This window comes from Mangifera indica, chromosome 9 (genome assembly GCF_011075055.1).
Source record: "Mangifera indica cultivar Alphonso chromosome 9, CATAS_Mindica_2.1, whole genome shotgun sequence".
NCBI classification, from domain to species: Eukaryota; Viridiplantae; Streptophyta; class Magnoliopsida; order Sapindales; family Anacardiaceae; genus Mangifera; species Mangifera indica.
In genome coordinates this window covers 14,166,881-14,189,788 of record NC_058145.1, presented here as the reverse complement: position 1 = coordinate 14,189,788, position 22,908 = coordinate 14,166,881, and the positions used below count along the sequence as shown (strand labels likewise).

Sequence of the window (22,908 nt, the reverse complement as noted above, 5' to 3'; positions counted from 1 at the left end):
CACATTAACTATTAAAAGATTATTAAAATTTTATTATAATTATATATTTTTTACTAATTTTAATAATAAAATATTTTTATAATATATATTTATTTATATATTAAAAATAAATACATATAATTTTTTTATTTTTATTATAATAAATAAGTTCATAAATTAATTATTTTATTAATAAAAATGCTCATATTTTTATTTGATTATATACATTTTTATTTTTTAAATTTTAATTTAACTATATAGAGATAAAAAATTTTAAAATTAAATACTTTATTTCTCAAACTAACGCATAAAAATAATTCTGTTTTGAATTTCTTAAAATAAGACGTTCTTCTAATGGTATACGAGAATGAATTATTTGCCTTTACTTATTACAAGATGCCTCTTATAATGTCACTGCACTATTTTGTTTCCATTTGAATTTATATAAATTAATTTGTAAAATTGACAAGAAAAGTGTTACATATGACTTCAGAAAATATTACATTTTAATATTTTAAAATTATATTATTAGAATTATATATTATATTTGATTTATGTTAGTAAGTTAACTTGGCCCGTCAGCAGGGCAGGCTGTGTCAATTCTGATATTACTCATGACACCTCTTGACATAACAATTGAACTAGAGAAGAAAAATGAAACAAAATTAAATATAATTAGGAAACCATTAATCCACTGAATCTAAATGAGTATGATTTCTTCAAACTTGTAAAGAATTTCGCACCCCCAAAAAGATTTTAAAAAGAACTCAAAGAATTAAACAAAACAAAAAATACACTAACGTGTACATAGTCCAAACCACTAGACACTGGCGATTACTGAATAAAAATTTCCCTCACCCAGAATTCTTTCACCATTCCTTAAACCTCATCCACCACATGCATCATCCCATCACAAGAACAAATACATGCCTGTGGAGAAGCCATGAATGGAGAAAAGAAAGCCCGGGAAGAAATTAATCTCAGAACAACAGCTGCTCTAGAATTCGGACATTTGAAGATAAATAATATGTGATCACGTAATTAACAACATAAATGAAAGATGAATACAAGTCACATTGTATGCGCTTGGTCACTCTCCTTGACCCTGCCACACTGAAACCAACTCTTCCAGTAAAACAGCCAATATCTCGAACAGAAAATATGCATCGTGATTTCATCTCCGTGTAACATGACTCTATATATACATAAGGAAACAGGAGTACCTGAATGGATTTGCTCCTTCCATTGAATTCTTATAGCTATAGATCAACAGAAACTGGAATAGATCTGGTAGGTTTTGAATCCCCTTTTCCATTAATCTTGGATTTATTATTGATGGGTTTATGCGAGCCCGGTGTCACTTTAGCAGCCGTTCCTCCAACCCTGGTTACCTGAGTCCCATGAGCCCTGGCTGCCAAAAGTAAAAACCAAGTAGAGCATTAATCAAATGCAATAAAATTCATGTATATGATAGGTCAAATTATTGTCAGACAATGTCAAGTTACACAACAGATACTAGAATAGTTTGAATCTGTTTGACACAAAGGATTCGATAAGAAAGTTGCAGAATATAGATGAGTATCTAGCCGAAGGATAAAATAATGAAATAACCGTTTAGTGTCACAAATTTTTGTCCTAAATATTTAATAAACTCATGCAGACATTCTCGTGCTTGGAAGTCAGATCGACCTCATTTTACCTAGTCTCCACCCTTAATATAACTGATGACTGAGACAGAAAATAGCAGTACATTCCTTTTTCCGCTTGCAACCATGTCAATCCAAATAAACAATCTAGAGGAGTGAACGTCAATAGGGGAGAGGGAAAGCAAAAACCTACCATTGTTAGGAAGAGACAAGCGCTTCTTTCCTGGTTTATCTGATTGTGTTGATCTCTCTTTTGGATTGCTATGGGATCTGGCACCAATGCCAGCAGGCCTTGAGTTGCCTTCTACAATTAGATCTTCAAGAGGTGGTTTGGACTTAGGCTTGGCAATCTGTGCAGTGGATGCCTCAAGCATGCTTTGTGAAATACCAGGGGAAGAACTACTCCCATCAGACTGAGATGGACCTGTTTTCTGACTTGACAGGTTGGAGTGAAGATTTGATGAAAGTGGTTTCTTGCCAGAAGATTTTATCTGAGATTTGGAGCCATTGTTAGTCTCAGCTGACTCATTCTCACATATCATTACTCCATCTTTAAGATTCATGTCAAGAAAGCGGTTTTCCCAAGGACGGACAGCCATCCATCTCTCCAACCAGTTCCATCCCCAGCTGCTTCCATCTGGTTCAAATCCAGAAGGAGCAGACTGCTGTCTTGATCCTGCCTGCCACTGAAGGAACAAACAATGATCTTTTACACAAGCCTGCTGGGGAATGACAACCCCTGGAGATTATTCTGGGACATTTAATAGGCAGGAAACTGATATACCAAATAGGCAGCAGGCATGAACAAAAACTTAAGATAATCTTAATTTAGCACTTGACACTAACCCCAAATAGAGATCAAATAATGAGAATGAGAAAAGGGAGAGGTACCAATCAACTGGATGAATAAGAGCCCACTGAAGAAATTCAAAGTGTGTGTACAAAAGTCCAGAAAATTCATGAAAAAGGAAGCTTATATAATATGCCAAGGTACAAATATAAAGTTATGAATCCTCCCTTATCTATATTACCTTTTATGAAAATCAATCAACTATATCGGAACAAAATTTGCTTCTTCATAAATCCACAATGGGAGTGAAGAAAACTTTACCTGATGAGCAAGAGCATAAGCCATGGCTCTCTCTCGCTTAGCAGCAGCCTCCTGCCTCTTGAGCAACTTGGCTTGAATTTGTTCAACTGAACCTACACTGTCACACCATCCTCCCTGCATTAAATCAGAGATTCGAACTGACATGATCACTCAAGTCAAAGAGAATTCAACTAGCTAAAATAGTGGATGAGGAAGCAACCATAAAATATGCTAAACACTAATGTGGAATAATAAGACTGTAACTCCAGCAATGCTAAATTATTGTAATATAGTTTCTTTCTTCTATAAATAGCAATTCAGAGCTCCTTCCCTCTCATCATAAAGGGAATAACTAACTTCAATTGCAGTAAATAAAAAAATCAATATTGATTGTGGAAGTCCATCAGGAATACAAAAGTCTTAACTCTTCAAATGTTTCATATAGGTTCCAGCTTATTAGGACTACCATATCGTCATTATTTATTCACATCAACCACAATCATTTGGCTTTTCACTCCAATAAATGCAGATAACATATCTCCATACAAGAGAAGCATCCATTGGGAAAATAAGGAGAGATAGCAAGTTCCCACTGCAACCAAAGAAATCCAGCAAAAGAAACATCTAAGAACTGTATGATTCTACAGTATTTGAAGTTTCTTACCTCTATTTCTCGAACACAAGCCTCATTTGCAAGTTGTTGCTGAAGTTTCTGTTGTGCTGTTTGACTTTCCAATGCCAATCGAACACGCCTTGCCCGGACACGGGCCTGAACTCTTACTAAAGCTTGCATGCAGCGAAGAGTTATTGCAGCTTGTTTTCTCACTGCATGACCTCTGACAAGGGCTTGAAGTCTCACTAACCCTTTCAATGCTCGCAAAGCTCTTTTAGCCTGACATGTATCACCAAATAACTTAGTCAGATCAAAACTGCCAGGCTGAAAAAAAATTCAAAAGATATGGATATACACATTATTAAATCACACAAGATAGGAAAACAATATACAACTACTCTCCAACAAGTACACATGACATCAGAAAAAAAAAATTATGTTGTTCAGGCAGAAGAACTAGGAGTGGATACGAACTGAGCTAAGTCCGAACACCTTTTGACTCGAGTTTAGCTCGAATGAAAAATAGCTCGGCTTAAATTCGGTTCGAATTTGTCAAGCCAATATTAAGGGTGGTTCAAGTTCGGCTCGAACTTATGGCTCAAATTCGTAATTTGAATTCGTGGCTCATTGACAAAATGACGTCGTTTAACAATTATTGAATATAATTCAAATCGAACCACGAGCCAAGTTCAAATCAAATCGAGTCATCTATCTAACTCGTGAGCCAAACTGAGTGGAACTTTCTATAACTCGAGTTCAGCTCGATTTTATAACAAGTCAAACCGCTTAACTCAAACTCAGTTAACATTCGAAGTAAACGAATTTGAACTGAACCGAATCAAGTCGAGCCGGCTTTCAAGCCCGAGCCAGCACGGTTCGGGTCCAACTTTAAGAGGAACATTTGCTCCTGAAATATTAAAAGAGGCTGTTTATTTTCACCTTTTATAATTTAATAGTTCATCAGCAAAAGACAATGGATGACTTTAGTCAGCAGCAGCAGCATGCAGCTAAATTTACAGTCAAAGTAGCACTGTAGCATCTAAGTACAGTTTGGAGAGAAGTCACAAGTTGTGAGATAACATCAGATATTTTAGAAAAGCAGCCCCCAAATCTTTTAGTCATTGCACGATTTTAATATAGGACAGGTAGCAATATTGTATTCTCCAGCTAGAAAATCATATTCATTTAACAAAACCTTTGATAGGTCAGTTACCAAACCAAATCTAAGTTCAACAATTTAAAAATGGACCGCTACATGCTACATGTTCTCACAATAGCCTCAAAACAAGTGTAAAATTCAAGGTTCATCTTAGTTGGTTTCACAAATATTGTTTGCCAATATAATGTTAATTAAGCCTCTTTTACATTTTCTTATTTAACTCGGTATAAGCAATAAATTTATACCTTACTTTTAAGGTCACTACCAGATAAGCTGGATATAATTGCACATAAAAAATTGTCCAAGCTTTGTTACACGGTCAAAATATTGTCACAAGCTGGCTTTATGATTTGCAGTTTGTTTGTAAAAGGAGATACTTAACCAGGCCAGCATGGATCCGCAACCTACTCTGTCAAGTCTTATTAGACAAATAAGAGAGTATGGAACTGTTTCAGTGGATAGGAAAAAGATAGGATTGGATAATTTGAAATTTTGATAATTCCTATCTTTTTTTGTTTTTTGTTTGCTACACAAGAGAATAAAATAAGTTATCTCAGGTCCATAAAATTATCCCATCTATTCGGAATAACTAAATCTACTTCCATTAAAAGTCAAGGGATTAGCTCATTTCATGTTGATGAGACTAAATTTTTGGATGTGCCAACTTTACAATTATAATTTCAATTAGTTATATGATAACTAGTATAATTAACAGATTATTATAGTATAAATAATTACACACATATAATGAGTGCATGTATGTATGTATGTAATCGAATTCATACATAAACATTCAATTAGCTATCACTAACGAAAATTCTTATATGAGACATACGCATGTGCATCCATCCAACCAAGCATGTCACATCAGGATACGACATGCACACACATCATGATAAGACCAATGGACATGTGTCCATCCCACTGAAGACTTTCTCATCACTATATGTTTCAAATAGCATAATAATGAAATTTGAGTTCACTTAATATATAAAATCTCATTCAATATGATAATTCAACAGAGAACTGTTACCATATAGAATCCAATTCAATCCTGGACAGCTCAATCTAATCTTAAGCACAAAACACAATCTAAGAGTTTGCATAATACAACATCACAATAACTAACACCTCGGATAGAATTTAGTCTACTAGAACAACTTTTCTAAAGCCAATCCCATTAACAATGACAAGTCTTTGGTGAATTAAAGATTAATTATCAATTTTCAAGAGAGACATATAAGGCACCTTCTTCTGCCTTATTTTTTACTTATAACAAAGTTCTACTAATAGCTAGTCAATAGAAAGTCTTTTAAAACAACATAAGCATAATGACTAAAGTCTTTCAAATTACAAAACTTCACCATTAAATAGAGTAGCAACTTCCCTTAACTTACCACCGAATACTTTTTACTCTCTTCTATTCTTAGTTCTCTAAAAGGTATTCAGAAGTCACAAAATAACATGCATGCACAAAATTGAACAAGAAATCACTTTTTATTTGCAATAATTGCTGAATGAAATCTAAATGATGTCATGAGGAAACCAATACCAGAAATCCACGAAATGCTGTATGGATGCGTGTTGCAGCCCATACTTCTCTCAAGTTTTGTTGATCGTGAACTATATTTTGTACTTGCAGTGAATCTGAAGGAGAGCCAGCAGGCCCTGCAATTGCATTTGTACCAGCATCTCCAACTTGTGGAGCAGCATTCTGATCAGATTCATCTTGAAGATTATCAGTATCAATCTCCACTGAGTGCCTTCTACAATGCTGAAACTTGCTAGTTGCTGCCCTCTGTGACAAGATAAGAATAAGAATCTAAACAATAACCTTGTTATACCTGACCATTAAACTATAACCCTTTTGTACCATTAACCATGCTGTATTTTACTTAGAATCAGACATAAACTTCTCCAATTGCTAATGCATCCAATGACAAATAAAACATCAAGTTTTGAAACACTGGATCACATAAAGTATTGCTAAATTCTTAAAAATGAATATAATATCTAGAGTGGAATTCCTTTAATTCTTTTAGAAAGAACATTGTCACATAGAATGAATATTATGTTACAGAAGAGAGAGAAAGAGTTGACAGAGGGTAATTTTCTGATCCCAAACAATTTAGTAGAAGTCATACGGTTATAATATGAATAGAAGAAGCCATAGACCTAACTACATGTGGTTATAATATGAATAGAAGAAGCTTATCTTTAGTGTACAACGAGGCCAAAGAAAATAAAAGGATAAGCATACTTCAGGCTTTTAGAAGAGACCCACATTGCATCAACCATAAATTCAATTAGCAATTTAAGACAATTGCAATAATTTCAACATTTACATGAGTCCCATCCAGCAACAACCATATATTCATATAGCAGCTTCAATAAATTGCAATAAACTTGAATATTAAATATTAAAGAAGCAGGAGGTATAATACGAACATTTTCATCCATTTCCGAAGATGGTGACTTTTCTGACTTTTTAAAACCAACCAATGCCCTAATCCATTTTCCTGAGACGCCCATGCTGCAAATTAACAAACTCAAACCAGATAAGACCTGCCAGAAACATCCTTCAACGAATCAGTTAAAATGCCTGGTTTATCAAGTACATCTTTACCTGGAAACCAGAGAATAATGGCTTGATAGGGAAGAACTAGCAAAAGTAAAGAAGAATTTGCTTAAGAAAGTATCGCATTCTAATAAATCAATCAACATTAAATAAAGAAGTTCATGATAAAGGCTAACATGTTAAGATAGAAGTCCAAAAATTTTCGTTGTCATATAAAAAGAGAGAATCTCATGATTTTTATTGGAGACATCTTGGGTTTGCTTTTTCATCGGAGCAGTAATTATAAACTGTATTTGTCACTACTTGGGCATTCTACACACTAAACTTGCCCTCCATTCTGGAGCACAAGTCTTCGTCGGTTGTTGGAACTAACACCTACTGGAGGTTGGAACTACCAGTCTTCGTTGGAGACAATACGTCTAGGCTGGACTTTCCGAGCAAATCATCACTTTGTGGTTGACCAGTTGTCAGAGCACAAGAAGTGAACGGCAGCAGCGGTGTGCATGAAGTGCATTACGTTCTACAACAGAGGAAATCCTGACAACCTTTTACAAGACAGAATGACCTGAAGCAAAGTTTGCTTCAATGGTTTGGCCATCGCAGGATGGCTCTCCGTATGAAGAACTTTTGTCTCTCCAGCAGAACAAATCGGTAGGAGAATTTTGGTGCTGCTTTGAATTAATTTTGGCACCATTGAGTGAGGTATCGGAAGAGATCTTATTGGGGGCATTTATGAACAGACTGAAAGAAAAGATCAATGCAGAAGTGAAGTTCTTCAGCCTCTAGAGCTTGGTGGAAGCAATGGAGAGGACACAAAAGATTGAAGAGAAAAATTGGTTGATCAACACACAACCCGGAACCCGGACTACTTGGTTTTACCCAAGGACCCAAGTATTTAACTCGACTTGCTCAACTTATACACCCCAGGGCTCAGGCCCAAACATCACCCAACCTCATACTCGCCCTATTATTCACCTAGCTTAAAATTAAAACTGAAATAGCCCAACCCACAACTCAAAATAAACCAGTTGGCCTAACCCGCAACCGGCCCAATTTTGAAGAAGCTTACTCCATATTTCTATTATGGGCTCCAAAATAAAAAAAAAAAAAATTAGAATTAAGCATGTCTGTCCTACATTGTAGTTCCAAAATCACTATTTTGATGGACTTCCAAAATCACTATAAAACTCAGCCTTGATTACAAACTAAAGCCATCCATGTCCTGCTAGCTAACCACAGCTTAATTCTTCTTTTCAAGCATTACTCACTAAAACAATTGTGTATCCATGGACAGAAATTATAACACAACATCACAATCATCCACTTGAATCAGACTAAAAGAATCCCAAAATTATGCATTTTCAAAATGGATTATGAAATTAATAGAAGTATCACATAGTTGCTCCTTGAAATTGAGCTCAAAGGGAGTAAAACAAGTTTGAAGAAGCTTACCCCATATTTCTATTAATGGGATCCAAAATCAAACAAAACTTTTAGAATTAATCACGTCTGTCCTCCACTGTACTACCACATACTATCTCTATTTTGATGGACTTCCAAAATCACTATAAAACTCACCCTTGATTACAAACTAAAGCCATCCATGTCTTGCTATCACTCACTAAAATAGTTCCGTATCCACAGACAGCTTGACAAGAAATTAATATACAACATTGCAATTATCCACTTGAATCAGACTAAAAGAATTCCAAAGGATTAGAAAATCAATTGATTATGCATTTTAAAAAATGGATTATGAAATTAATAAAAGTGTCACCTAGTTGCTCCTACCATTTGAGCTCAAAGGGAGTAAAACAAGTTTGAAGAAGCTTACTCTATATTTCTATTATTGTGCTCCAAAATAAGACAAAATTTTTAGAATTAATCATGTCTGTCCTAGACTGTACTTCCACAAACTATCTCTATTTTGATGGACTTTCCAAATCACTATAAAACTCACCCCTGATTACAAACTAATGCCATCCATGCTCTTCTAGGTAACAACAGCTTAATTATTATTTTCAAGCATCACTCCCTAAAACAATTCCGTATTCATGGACGGCTTGGCAAGAAATTAATACACACCATCACAATCATCCACTTGAATCAGACTAAAAGAATCCCAAAGGATTAAAAACACAAAACGAATTCCACTAAAGGAAGATTGAGTTACACTAACACTCAACTTACACAAATTAAACACATTTTATTAATGAAATAGGGACCATCAAATTTATATCAATTAAAACAAATAATAACACGAACCTGTCAATTTAAATTTTGAAATGAAAATCCTTTCTCTATTCTGAAGCAGAGGCTACTCTAATTAAACTCCTCATCCCTTGCACCCTACACATCATAAAGCATCGAATTTCTTGAACAATCTCCAGTTCACTTTCATTAAACGAAAACCTAACTTACAATTAAACGACATTCTACGAAACTCAGATCTTGTAAACACAATTCAACAGAATTTGAAAAGGAAGCAATGCAGATCAGTAGATCACGAGATTAACAAGTTGAATTATACATTCAACTGAAAGTTCAAACTCTCAGGAAACGGAAAAGACAAAAATTAAAATTAAAAGAGAGAGAAGTAATCAGTTTCAACGACAGAGAGAAAAGGTGAGAGAGAGATATACCTTGCAGCCGTTGATCTATCAATAGTCAACAAGTCTTCACATCAATTCAATTCAATTGCTATAATTTTAGTCTCTTCTCTATCTCTCTGTATGAGTTGAAATTTTGAGGTGCTAAAATAACCAGCAGACCAGAGAGTGTTTTGTGTGAAGGAGGGAGCACCGGTCTAAGCTAAAGTACGCCGAGAGGTGATTATTTTAACAGTATTAAACGGTGTCGTTTGTAAAAGAGATGTAAACGTGTCACTGTCGTGCACGCGACAAAAGAGTAAATCACGGGATGTGCGAGTGTAAGCGAGTCAGTGAACGCACGCCACGACAGATTCTCACCTCCGGTGCATTTTAGCATAAGCTTGATTGCAATTAAAAATTTTAAAAGGAGAAAAACACAATAAGTTGGAGGGAAAATTGATTATAATATACCGTGATAAAGAAACTTTACTGTGCCGGTATTGACTAAGAAAAAATTTACATGTGGGATTTGTTACAGTAAATTTAAATGGTTAATCTGTCAAAATTATAAAGCAAGGTAATTAATTTAATTTTTTTTAATCATATTATACAAATTTAACCAATTTTTTATGTAACTTAACACATGTTTTACTCATTTGCTAATGTTATTAACTTTGGGTTCTTAAATCATTTTCATCCTTATTCTTATCTAAAAATCATATATAAAATTATTTATTATAAATAAATAATATTTTATTATATTATCTATTATTTTATTTAAAAATTTGAAACTAAAATTTTGGGATTTTTGATACAATGATGAAATATATTTTGTTAATTTGTAAGTTGTTGTTTTGCTACTAATTTTGTTATAAGAGTTTATTATTTTCATCAAATTTATATTGTAATAAAATAATGTCTAGTTTTTTAGATAGATTTGTGAAAAATATGATACTTTAGTTTTTGGCCAAACGGCTATATTTCCCACCTAAACTATGCTAAAATCTCAAAGTTCTCTCCATTAACTATAGAAATACCGTTTACCCACCTATGAGCAGTTAAAATTAACGGTAGTAAAGGTAAAATGATTATTTTATATTTAATATTAAAAATAAACTTAAATATGATTTCATTTCCCCCCCCTAAATTTAAAAAACTAACTTTTCTCCCCTAAGTCAAGTTTGAAAAGATCACATTCCCCCCCTAAGGTTTAGTTTCCAAACCTCTTCATTTTCTCCAACGCCATTGTTGGTCGTCTCTCCCTCCTGATGGTTTCTCTTCCACAGATGGCCTTCCTCAACTCTACCCCAACCCATCTGACGCTGTAAGACGTCGTCTGGGAAGACGATCGTCTTTCCAAACGAAGACGAGATGACTCGTCGTCCCTTGGGAAGACGAGATGACTCATCGTTCCCTAGGAAGACGAGTCGTCTTCGTTTAGAAAGACGATTTCTTTTCCCAAACAACGTCTCAAGGCGTCGGATGGGTTGGAGTGGAGTTGAGGAGGGTTGTCGGTGGAAGAGAAACCGTCAGGAGAGAGAGATGGTTGGCGATGACATCGGAGAAAGTGAAAATGTTTGGAAACTAAACCTTAGGGGGGAAATGTGATATTTTCAAACTTGGCTTGGAGGAGAAAAGTTAGTTTTTAAATTTTTAGGGGGGAAATGAGATAAAATTTTTAGGGGTTAGAGTTCCATTAAATTTAACCGACCATAAGTGGGTAAACGGTATTTCTATAGTTAATGAGGGAAACTTTGAGAATTCAACATAGTTTGGATGGGAAATAGTCCTTTGGCCTTAATTTTTCTTAAAACAATTGGGTTGGCATATGATAGGGGGTAAGTGGAGAATTTCAAATTTTCACCTTTTTTTTAAATGTTCTGATTTATTTTTAAATATAAGAAAGTAATTCAATATAGAATATCAATACAATAACAAAAGTAAAATTATAAATTATAAAATAAAACAATCGTTAAGCATATAGTGTTAAGTATATAGTGGCTAAACCTAAAAAACAAGTGGGATGTCCTTCAAATTAGGGTATTGATAGTCTTTTATCACAATATATCAAAAACTCTATCAATTTCAAACAATCAATAAAATCATCCAGATTTCTTTGAGTCTTATACATCTAAAACTACGTAACAAAAATAGATTTTACTTAGTCAAATAAAATATATAATAAAAGTGAATAGTCATCAAATTGCTAACAAAATCTATATTTTTCTTGCCTAAAATTCTAGTAGATAACCCACAAGTGCATAATTTACAATAGAAGGGGTGCCTAAGAATGACGGATAATAATAGGCAACATTATCATACATTTTCTACACTTATTGTCTCATTGATTTAATTGTTAGGTTGTACACCATGGACCCTATGGATAACAACTGAATGCATCTAAATTATTTGCTAAAAATAAAAAATAGTCTAGAATCATCTTCTTGTTGTCTACTCTCATCACCTTGTGATGCAAAAAAATAAAGAATTGCCAGCTTAACAACATCTTCGAAATACTCCCCCCAAAACCGTGACTCAAAAGCCAAATATAAGTCCTCACACAAAATTGATGATAACCCCTATCATCAACACTAGTGATGGCAATTTGGACTTGACTTTAGGGGCTCCAACCCTCCCCGACCCTAACGGGGAGGGGATTCCCCGATAAAAACAGGAAAATGGGCGGGGATGGGGACGAAAAAAATCTCCGTAATTGGGGACGAGTCAGGGACGGGGATATATGTGTCCCCGCCCCTCCCTGCCCCATCCCCTCCCCACCCTGCCCCGCCCCACCCCGCCCCACCCCACCTCCTAAACCTAATATATTAATATAATAATTTATAAACTATTAAATTTTAGAAATTTTTACATTATGATTTATTAAAACTATAACTTCAATTTTACTAATTTTTGAATTATCAATTATTAGTTTTTACTAATTTCTAAACTATTAATCTAATATATTAAAAAAACCCCAGAATCTCATTATCATAAAATGCAAATGCACCAAATTAATTTTATTTCAACTTCAAAACTTAGTTAGTCAATCCACCAGGTTTTACACACAAAAAATAATAAATTATAAACTTGATAAAATCAATTGAAGTGAATGAAAAGTGTTAAATTTAATGTTATTATAAAATTACCCTAAATCACATATATGAAGAGTTACTAATGAAGAGATTAATTATTACATATTGTTAGATTTTATGAAAACTTTATATTTGAACTAAAATAACAAATAATATTTTGTAGCTCTTGTAGCAAGTGATATTTTGGGAAAATATAATTTATTTTATTTATTGAAATATATAAAAGAATTAAAATTTATATTTATGGGTATGGGGAGGGGATTTTTCCCGCGGGGATGGGGAGGGGATTTTTTTCCGTGGGACAGGGAGGGGACCGGGATTATTTTTTATCTCTACAACGGAGACAGGGTGGGGACTGAGACGGGAACGGGGACGAGGATTGATATCCCCTCCCCGCCCCTCCCCATTGTCATCCCTAATCAACACATCTAATTACACATCGTGGAAACTCCATATGGTTAAAATCGACATTCACTGCATTTAGCCGAAAACAAAATCTCCATCTTGGGTCCCTCAAATTAATTAACAAGAAATTAATCAATTGTATTAGCATAACACTAAACATATGCTCATCTAAATTTTATTTTTAAAAAAAGGACTAAACAAAATTCCCATAAAAAAAAAAAAGTTGTGAATTGACAACTTTGCCCGATGTTTCCTATTGTCTCCTTATGTTCTCAAAGTGCTGACTAGACTTTAAATTGGTATGCATCATCAAAATTAAAATTAAATTGTCTTTACTGATAATTTATGAAAAAATTAAATAAAATTGATATTAGTTATTGTAAACAGTAATCATTTGAAAGTATTAGGGTGGTATGACAGATATGAATTTAACCTCCCCCTAAACTTCTAACCAACCAATTTGCTCTGTGAATGACACAACACTTAATCATTTTCGATGTGGCTGAATTGAAATTTACCTTATTTCTGACAAAAATCATTATTTCACTTAATAAATCAATAAAAAGGATTAACCAAAAACACTTATTTAACATTTAATATTTAATTTAAATTGAAAACCATTTAATTTACTAATCAAGATTTAAAATATAAACTTTACCAATAAAGAATTTATATTTTGTGATAACAAGAACAATTTCTACGTTTAAATCACTTCCGAAGCTAACAAATAAACAATTTTAAATCCATTTAAAACAATTTTCAAACTAGAAACCCAATAATTGCAATATTTAACAATGGGAAAATGACTATTTCCCACCCAAATTTTAGCCCAATCTCAAAGTCAGACCCACAAGAGATGAAAAACTCAAACTCTCACCCATGACTAAATTGTCATCCAAAATTTCAGTTAAAGACAGGGTAAAATCGTTATTTTACTTATAAAATTTAAAACTTCAAAATTTTTATCATTCCCTCCCCCCAGATTTTAAAAATTAACACTTCAACTCAGTCTCAAAGTTTGAAAAATTTATATTTCACTCATAGGGTTTGTTTATTTCTGCGATTACTACCGACGATCGACTCTTTTTATCGATATCCCTTCCTCAGCCACAAAGGACAATGAAGGACGAACCTTCATCATCCAGATCTAGACGATAAAGCATCATCCAGATCTGGAAAGATGCGACGAGTGACAAAGGACGACAAAGTGTCATCCTTCGTCATATGGGTTGTGTGATGAAGAGAGATCTCTTTGTCGCACCGTGCAACGAAGAGATCTTTGTCTCTTTGTTGCACTACCGTCATCGCACCAAGAGAAAGAGGAGGTTGAAGACGACACCGAAGATGATGTCGGAAGATAAAGTTGAAGAGTGAGAGTGAAACTACTATTTTTAAAAGTTATGGGGGGGTGACTAAGCTTTGAAAAATATGGAAACCCTAGGTTTAGGGGTGAAAATGTTATTTTTCAAAGTTTAAAAACTTTAAGTAAAGGTGAAATATCAGTTTTTAAAACCTAGGGGTAGAAAGTAATAAACTTTATAACTTTTAATATAAACAGTAAAATGACTATTTTATCTCTCTCTTTAACAGAAAAAGTTAATAGGAGTTTGATTATAGGTGGGTGTTTAAGTTTTTCATCTCTCGTGAGTGTGGATTTGAAATTGGGCTACAATTTGGGTGGAAAATTATCATTTTCCCTTTAACAAAAGTAAAACAAATACAAATAAAGACAATACAATTCGATTACTAATGTATGAAGCTATTTTGCAGAGTCAGAGAAACAAAAGATCAATATGAGAGATAAGAAAAGGGTAGAATGATAAAACGAAAAATAATCTTGATATATAAGAATAATTTTAGTAAAGTGTTTTATCTTTAACTTGAATTGTTATTATAAATTATTGGAAAATGTTAATTAAGGGAAAAGGACTATTACCCACCTAAATTTTAGGTCATTTTCAAATCTACATTTACGGGAGATAAAAAACCATTTTTTCCCACCTATAGACAAACTTCTGTTAATTTTTTCTGTTAAAAGAAGGGGTAAAATAATCATTTTACTGTTTATATTAAAAAGTTATAAACTTTACTACTTTTCACCTCCTTAAGTTTTAGAAACTAATATTTTACCTTTACCTAAAGTTTTTAAACTTTGAAAAGTAACATTTTCACCCTCAAACATAAGGTGTCCATATTTTTCAAAACGCAGCTGCCCCTATAACTTTCAAAAATAGCAGTTTCACCTCCATTCTTCAACTTTATCTTCCAACGTTGTCTCCAACCTCCTCCTTCTTCTAGTGTGACAACGGTGGTGCGATGAAAAAATCTTCATCTCCTCGTCGCATGATGCGACAAAAAGATGAAGATCTCTTTGTCGCTTCACTCAAATGACGAAGGACAACGCTTCATAGTCCTTCGTTGTCCTTTGTAGTCGGAGATGGGAGATCAGTGAAATGCATCGGCCATCGGTGGTGGCTGGAGAAGGAAGCAAACTCTAGGGGTAAAATCTAAACTTTTCAAACTTTGAGGATGAGTTGAGGTGTTAGTTTTTAAAACTTAGAGAGCGAAAATGGTAAAATTTTAAAGTTTTAAAGTTTATAATAAAATAATGATTTTGTCCCTATCTATAATTGAAAATTTAGATTGCAGTTTGGTCACAGATGAAAATAGGGATTTTTTATCTTTTATAGGTATAGGGTTGGGGATGACCTAAAAGTTGGGTGGGAAGTAGTGCTTTTCCCGTTAATTAAAAACACACAGGCAATCCATTTAAGGGCCTGGGGTATGGCCTCAAGGGCTTTGGGTATACAACACAAAGAATCAGCAAATGACTGGTCTCAACCCGACCTGATACGTGATGACGTGAACTTGGTGAGTCACGCTCAGATTTGGCCGACCCAACCCAGTGACCCCTCTATTTGTGATATGGCCACAATGCTATAACGTGACAAAATGTAAAAAGAAAGAAGAGATCCTTTGGACGAAGCCTCTAGAATTTAGACCGTCCAACCTCATCAAGACAACATTCAAGGAACCTCACCTCAAGAAAGAGAATTCTAGACCCTTCGCAATCAGTGATTCCAAACAATCTGGACCGTCCATTCGGATAACATTTCCTATAAGTACTGTCCCCGCAGCCACAACTTTTTCTCGGAAAGTTTCGGTTCTTCGTTCCTGGCTCTTTCGGAGTAAAGTCTGTTGAAGAAAATAATCGAATTTAGGGGTTTCAGGCTTATAAACTGCTGTTGATTTTGATCTTGTGATTTTAAGAGAAGAAGATGTTCGGGAGAGCGCCGAAGAAGAGCGATAACACGAGGTACTATGAGATACTGGGTGTGTCCAAGAACGCTTCACAGGACGATTTGAAAAAGGCTTACAAGAAAGCTGCAATCAAGAACCATCCTGATAAGGGAGGTGATCCCGAGAAAGTGAGTTATCTTTCACTCTTCTTGTTTTTAGTCCGGTTCAGTGAATTATGCATTGAAATGCGCTGTCGTTTTGTTTTGTTTTGGTTTTTTTTTTTTATATATCTTTTTGCTATGGGGGTTTATTAATTGTTGGGAATTTAACATTTTAGTTTTTCTTCTTTGGATTTTCTGAGGATATTTAGGGGGAATATGAATGCATGGAATCGATTGTTGGAAATAATGAATGAAAAGAAATAATTTGTGGTGTGTTTGGTTCTTTTGATTGATTGATGTGGCCTCTACCGTTTGAATGGTTTGTAGATGGGTCAACATTGAATCTTTAATGGGTTTCTGTTGCAGTTCAAGGAGTTGGCTCAAGCCTATGAGGTTCTAAGTGATCCTGAGAAACGTGAGATATATGATCAATATGGTGAGGATGCACTCAAGGAAGGAATGGGTGGTGGCGGTGGTGGCCATGATCCTTTTGATATCTTCCAATCCTTCTTTGGTGGGAACCCATTTGGAGGTATTGACTTTATTTGATTTAGAGGTTGTATTGTATTAGATTATGCATGTATCTTTGCTCAAGTACTGGTGATTGAACTAATATTTGTTTCTCAACAGGAGGTAGCAGCAGAGGACGTCGCCAGAGGCGGGGAGATGATGTGGTTCATCCTCTGAAAGTTTCTCTTGAAGAACTTTACCAAGGTACCACAAAGAAGCTTTCACTCTCGAGAAATGTTATATGTTCCAAATGCGAAGGGTGAGTACTGTTTTATTTTCATTAATGATCTTTTGAAGAATCTTTATTAATATTCTCAACGATATGCCATATGGGAAGCTAATATATGTGCTACGACAGCAAAGGATCAAAATCTGGAGCTTCAATGAAGTGTGCTGGTTGCCAAGGTACTGGTATGAAGGTCACAATCAGGCACCTTGGGCCCTCTATGATTCAACAAATGCAGCATGCTTGCAATGAATGTAAGGGTACTGGTGAGGCTATTAATGATAAGGATCGTTGCCCACATTGCAAGGGAGAGAAGGTTGTCCCAGAGAAGAAGGTGCTTGAAGTTTTTGTCGAGAAGGGAATGCAGAATGGGCAGAAGATTACCTTCCCTGGTGAAGCTGATGAAGCGGTATGCTTTGGCTTTAGTCAGTTTGGCTTCTTCCTATATATGCTAGCTTTATATAATGGGCTCTAATTGTTTCTTTTATGTGTGTGATCTGCAGCCTGATACAGTCACTGGAGATATAGTGTTTGTCCTTCAGCAGAAGGAACATCCCAAGTTCAAGAGGAAGGGTGAAGACCTCTTCTATGAGCACACTCTGTCTCTCACTGAGGCTCTGTGTGGTTTTCAGTTTGTATTGGCGCACCTGGATGGCAGACAGCTCCTTATCAAGTCAAGCCCTGGGCAAGTTGTCAAGCCTGGTGAGTAATAGAAGCATAAATGTAGAAGTTTATAGAATTTTAAGATTCCATCTGTTACTGTTCTAATGACTATAATTCTCTTTGGGCAGATTCATACAAGGCTATTAATGATGAGGGGATGCCTTTGTACCAGAGGCCATTCATGAAAGGGAAGCTGTACATTCACTTTACTGTGGACTTCCCTGACTCACTGACCCCAGATCAGGTCAAGGCACTGGCGGCGGTTCTGCCACCCAAGCCATCATCTGAGCTGACAGACATGGAGCTGGACGAGTGTGAGGAAACTACATTGCATGATGTTAACATTGAAGAGGAGATGAGGAGGAAGCAGTCTCAGGCACAAGAGGCATATGATGAGGATGATGACATGCATGGTGGTGCTCAGAGAGTGCAATGTGCCCAACAGTGATGACAAACAAAATTGATATATCCAAGTCCTTCCGTGTGCTTGCACAATTGAAGCTAATATGAGTAGTACTTACAGAACTTGGGAATATGGTGTTTCTATTTGTCAAGGATTAACCATGGAAAAACTTTAATGGACAACTTTTCATTACTAAAAGTTCTAAAGGCAATCATTTCCATATTTGTATAACTGTTGTTTGGAAATCTTTTGTTGCGTGATGGTTAAATTCGGCCCATGGTGAGCCTTATTTGGTGCAGCGTATAGTGCACCCACTGGTTTTGGTTTCCACCATGATTGATTTTTGCCTATATTCTATAATTAGTACTCAAAATATTTTCGTTTGACACTCGAAATAGAATTATATAGGGGTCGAGTGAGAGACGCATTTTTTTAAGCGAATTTATAAATATTGATTGCTCTGACATTTCTGAGTTGACAGCTTAAAATAGGCCAAACGAATATTTTCCACTTAAGGTTTGATGTTTTTTCAGATGTCTCCCTTTTAATTATGAAAATATCAAATATCTATTCATGATCGGTTAGATTTAACAAAATTTTAATGTCTGAAAATTTTATCTTTTTTTGTCCTCTTAAACTTTAAAAACTAAAATTTTTTCTCAGCTTAAGTTTTAAAAAATGACAGTTTCACCTTAGGTTTGGTTTTGAAATCTCTAAAAACCATTTCGGCTCTATTACCAACGACCTTTCCCTCCTGAAGTAGCCTCTTCTTCTGACAAATGCTTTCCTTCTATTTGGAGGCTCGATCGACATCGAAAACTCTTTGGAAGACGAAGTCTTCTCAAGCGAAGACGAAGCCGTCGTCTTCTCAAAGGTCTTTTTCCAACAAAATGTTTGGAGTGTAATTAAATTTTTTGAATAAATAATTCGATGAAATTGAAAAATTGGAGCTTGAATTGATAATATTTCCCAAACAGGGAACTAGGGTTATATACCAGGGGTAAAAATAAAAAAATAATATATTATTATGTGATTAATTATTATTATAAAACAAAGATTTAGAGTTATATTTAAGAGATTGATATTTATTTATTTGTATAAAAATTCTTTGTAAATATTTTATTTATTTTTTATATAAAATAAAATAAGAATAGTTTAAAAAAATATAGCTGAGATTTTATATAAAATGAAAACCAAATATAAAAGAAATCTTCAAGCAACAATATTGTTGCCCTAGAACATCTAACCAAAACTAAGTTCTCACTTTTTCATTCTTTTTGGTATTTCCCATCAAGAAAATGAATTAAGAGGGAAAAAGTAAAAGACTTGGTCTTTCTTACTAATTAAGCGATCACAAGAGGCGAACATGATAGCATTAAGAGGTGAGTTAGTTAAGGCATGCACAAGGGGATTACTTAGTTCACGATTTTATGTTTTATGATTTATATTTAAGTGATTTTATATATACAAAATATGTATAAAGAAAAATTACATAAACTAATATGACAGTTATTTAATAATGATAATATGAAAGTATTAACATATAATAAATTAAAACAAATATTATCAAATCACTGTCACAATAATTTGTGTGATCTTTTTATATACAAATTTTATGTATGTAATATTACAGTTTATGTTTACGTTATAGACTTTATAAATGTTTATTTATTAGAGAATCTTTTATAAGCTTCCCATTTTTTATAAAGATTTATGTTCCAACGGGTAATTTAAGTAGTTTTAAATGTTAATTACGCATAATAATTAAGTTAGTAGTATCTTTCTTTCTAAGGTAATACTTTTGGAGATGAGTGTTATATTTTGATCTAAAAAAATTAGTTTTCTTAGGTGATGTAACCAAATTAATCAAAGGCAACACCACAAAGGCATCCAACAAAGTTAGGGGATTTTACTCTTTGTTGGTAATTAATTAGAAGTCTTATGTGTCTGACAATCACTCGACTAAATCTAACGTATGTGATTTATATTGTTAGTTAACTTATGACCACTTTTTGCACTACTGATTTTGTTGTAATACTTCATATCTCACATATATTACATACGTATTTTGATATAGACCGGGAAGTGATCTCACATATAGGCATTATCCTATTGGTAGTTGTTTATTTTTAAAAGCTTTTCTCATCTTGTGGTGTAGTAAGAAATAGATAATAGTTTTTTCGTTTGAACACAAAAACATAATATAAAACACTTATAAACACTATTTCTGAACTTATGTGGTTACATGGTTAGTGCGTAAATGAGAATCCCTCTATTAAATGTTACAAACATTTATCATAACAATAAAAATATAATTTAAATTGCTCATAATCATATTATTTATTAGTATATTAAATTATATTAAGATTGATTATCATTTTATATATCGTCATCTTGTTAATGATATCTTATTTAAATCAATATTTATTCTAAATACACATTGCATCGCTCATTAGACTCTTATATAAATAAAATTTATTTGATTTTTCATGATTGAAAATCACATAAAAAATTTAAATATTAAAACGCAACTAAACATTGGAATGAAAATTTTTTTCGGATTATAAATCAAACAAACTTTTGTATTTCAAATGCTTTCATAATTTCGATATAAAATAAATAGATATAAATTGATTGAATTTTTGTGGATGCAAATGACCCACCCACCCATCCATGGTATTTTAAAATTTTCGATCTGAACAAGTAATAAGCAAGCCCGTAAAATAGCAGTTGACCCAAATCCGATTACTGGTTACGAGACCCGGATCCGATCCTTCGGAGTTTCCTTTTAATTACACAGAGAGGAGACTCTGGCTGGGATGGTTTTCGGTTTTACCCTACCCTCGTCTCGCAAGAGGGAGAAGAAGAAGAGGAAGAAAGATCGTCAGAAAGTAAGGCAGTTGTTCTACTTAATTACTACTTTCTGTAAATTTTTAATTTCTCTTTACAATCTTTAGTTCCCTTTCAGGGTTTCTCTCCGATTTGTGCTTTCGACACTTTTTACTCCACTTTTTAATCATTTTATGTTTATGTTTTCATGTCAATTGCTTGGAAAAATGTCACCGAGAGAGCTACATTTCTTACTTGCATGGTTATTTTTTTTATATTATACACATAAAAGGTATCATATATTCTGTTATGTACATATTTATGTACCTGCAGTATTAAAATTGTTTATGTGAAACGAATACGAATGTGAATTTTGAAATTTTGGTCGTATTTGGCATATTTTAATTTATTGCATAGTTATGTTAATTTTAGAGTTTAGCTATATGGGTTATTCAGTAATGTTCGTTTGAACATTTTTTTTTTTTTTTTTTTAAAAGATAAAATTAGGTGGTTGATCTTGCCTTGTATGAGACTTATTTGGATGTTTCATGAAAGGAGGAAGTAGTTTAGAGTGCTTTTCAACTTGAAAATGATTGTATGTTTGTTTTGTTTCTGAATCCTCTTGTTTGTTAATACAGCATATACTTGATTGTCTTATAGAAACAAAAAACTTAAACTGGAGTTGAACCTAAGGATTTGATACATAATAAAATGACGTCTCATAATGGTTATTTCAATTCATGGAATTATAATTATTCAGTTCTTTCATTGTCAAATCAAATAGCTTGTACTAGTGAAAATTGCTTAATCATTTGTTCTTTGTTTGTGATGGAGTTGAAATTTAGAGCATGTTCTTATGCCTGAGCTCTTATTTGAATGGAGTTTTAAATCCTTTATGGACGATTTCAAACACAAAAAGTTTCTGGTGTTTGTTTTTTTGTTTTTTCCTTATTTGAAGGCCACATATTTGGGTATAGTTTTGGCTTGCTGATTTCAATTTATTATAATTCATGTTGTGGTTAGCACCTTTTCTCTCTATAAAGAGTATTTGGAATGTGAGATCTTTAAGATTTTTTATTGGATGAAGCTTCCTTACAAGGGCATATATCAATTTTTTTGGTTGTCTCTCTTCTTTTCTCTGAGACTGCCTCTAAAATTTCCACTTCTTGCCGTTCTTGAATGCGTGAATTGTTATTATTGAGTGTCATGAGGGCAAAGCTGTTTTAAACTTACATGTATTCGAGCTTCTGTCTCTATAGATTTTTTTAGCAAAATTTTTCTCTTGCTTGAAAAATTCTAATTCACATTGTTGAAAGTCATACTGCATGAGATAATGCCTTTCCATATCAATTTATGCTAACACTGAACGCTCAAATTTCTTGCTTTTTTGATACAAAATTTAGTATATACATTGTGGCTGAAGATCCCATTCTCTTTGCTTACTGTTGACTTTTTAGTTTGTTGGTGCTGGCTTTCAGGCTGTTAACTTGACTATTCAACCTCATTTATTAAACAATAAATATGAGACGGCAGGGACAATATTCTGATTCTGGTGCCAATGCATATGGTGCTGCAAGAATGCAGCATATGTCCAGTCAAAGGAAAGATGGAACAGAATTCTGGTCATTTTCAAAGGACAAACTAGAGGCTTTCACCCCTGAGAGAGAACCACAGTTTCCACCAACAAAAACAGAGCGACAATGGACTTGGGAAAGAGATGGGT

General features: G+C 33.9%; 2 protein-coding genes and 1 long non-coding RNA gene across 6 annotated transcripts; 2 read left to right on the top strand and 1 right to left on the bottom strand.

The window, feature by feature from the left end:
• Positions 1 to 621: 621 nt before the first annotated feature.
• On the bottom strand, positions 622 to 9,868 carry LOC123226042 (protein IQ-DOMAIN 5-like). 4 transcript variants are annotated; one of them, XM_044650498.1, is made up of 9 exons: positions 9,708 to 9,868; positions 9,331 to 9,414; positions 7,114 to 7,149; positions 6,936 to 7,020; positions 6,040 to 6,285; positions 3,380 to 3,607; positions 2,737 to 2,850; positions 1,819 to 2,311; positions 622 to 1,390 (listed from the first exon to the last, which is right to left on the bottom strand). In XM_044650498.1, exons 4-9 carry the CDS (start codon positions 7,017 to 7,019, stop codon positions 1,239 to 1,241), a joined length of 1,317 nt encoding a protein of 438 aa, XP_044506433.1. In that variant the 5' UTR covers position 7,020; positions 7,114 to 7,149; positions 9,331 to 9,414; positions 9,708 to 9,868; the 3' UTR covers positions 622 to 1,238. The 4 variants fall into 4 exon arrangements, with proteins under 4 accessions (XP_044506433.1, XP_044506431.1, XP_044506434.1 ...); XM_044650496.1 differs by lacking the exon at positions 7,114 to 7,149 and having other exon boundaries at positions 6,936 to 7,052; XM_044650499.1 differs by lacking the exon at positions 7,114 to 7,149 and having other exon boundaries at positions 1,819 to 2,116; positions 6,936 to 7,052.
• A 6,423-nt stretch (positions 9,869 to 16,291) lies between these two features.
• Positions 16,292 to 18,578, top strand: LOC123225592 (dnaJ protein homolog). The gene is made up of 6 exons (XM_044649683.1): positions 16,292 to 16,581; positions 16,921 to 17,086; positions 17,185 to 17,323; positions 17,423 to 17,699; positions 17,794 to 17,992; positions 18,082 to 18,578. The coding sequence occupies exons 1-6, from the start codon at positions 16,432 to 16,434 to the stop codon at positions 18,399 to 18,401; spliced, it is 1,251 nt and encodes a 416-aa protein (XP_044505618.1). The 5' UTR covers positions 16,292 to 16,431; the 3' UTR covers positions 18,402 to 18,578.
• Positions 18,579 to 20,920: 2,342 nt separating this feature from the next.
• On the top strand, positions 20,921 to 22,695 carry LOC123225593. Its single transcript, XR_006504157.1, has 2 exons — positions 20,921 to 21,247; positions 22,664 to 22,695. It is a non-coding gene; the product is annotated as an uncharacterized LOC123225593 (long non-coding RNA).
• Positions 22,696 to 22,908: the final 213 nt, after the last annotated feature.

Bases quoted from the DNA above. Each gene is read 5' to 3' on its own strand.
- LOC123225592 (XM_044649683.1), top strand. From the start codon at position 16,432: ATGTTCGGGAGAGCGCCGAAGAAGAGCGATAACACGAGGTACTATGAG. The intron at 17,087-17,184 runs GTATTGACTTTA...GTTTCTCAACAG, and splicing joins TGGTGGGAACCCATTTGGAG to GAGGTAGCAGCAGAGGACGT. The intron at 17,700-17,793 runs GTATGCTTTGGC...TGTGATCTGCAG, and splicing joins CTGGTGAAGCTGATGAAGCG to CCTGATACAGTCACTGGAGA.
- LOC123226042 (XM_044650498.1), bottom strand. From the start codon at position 7,019: ATGGGCGTCTCAGGAAAATGGATTAGGGCATTGGTTGGTTTTAAAAAG. The intron at 6,286-6,935 runs GTTCGTATTATA...ATCTTGTCACAG, and splicing joins CTTCGGAAATGGATGAAAAT to AGGGCAGCAACTAGCAAGTT. The intron at 2,312-2,736 runs GTAAAGTTTTCT...TTGTTCCTTCAG, and splicing joins CTTATGCTCTTGCTCATCAG to TGGCAGGCAGGATCAAGACA.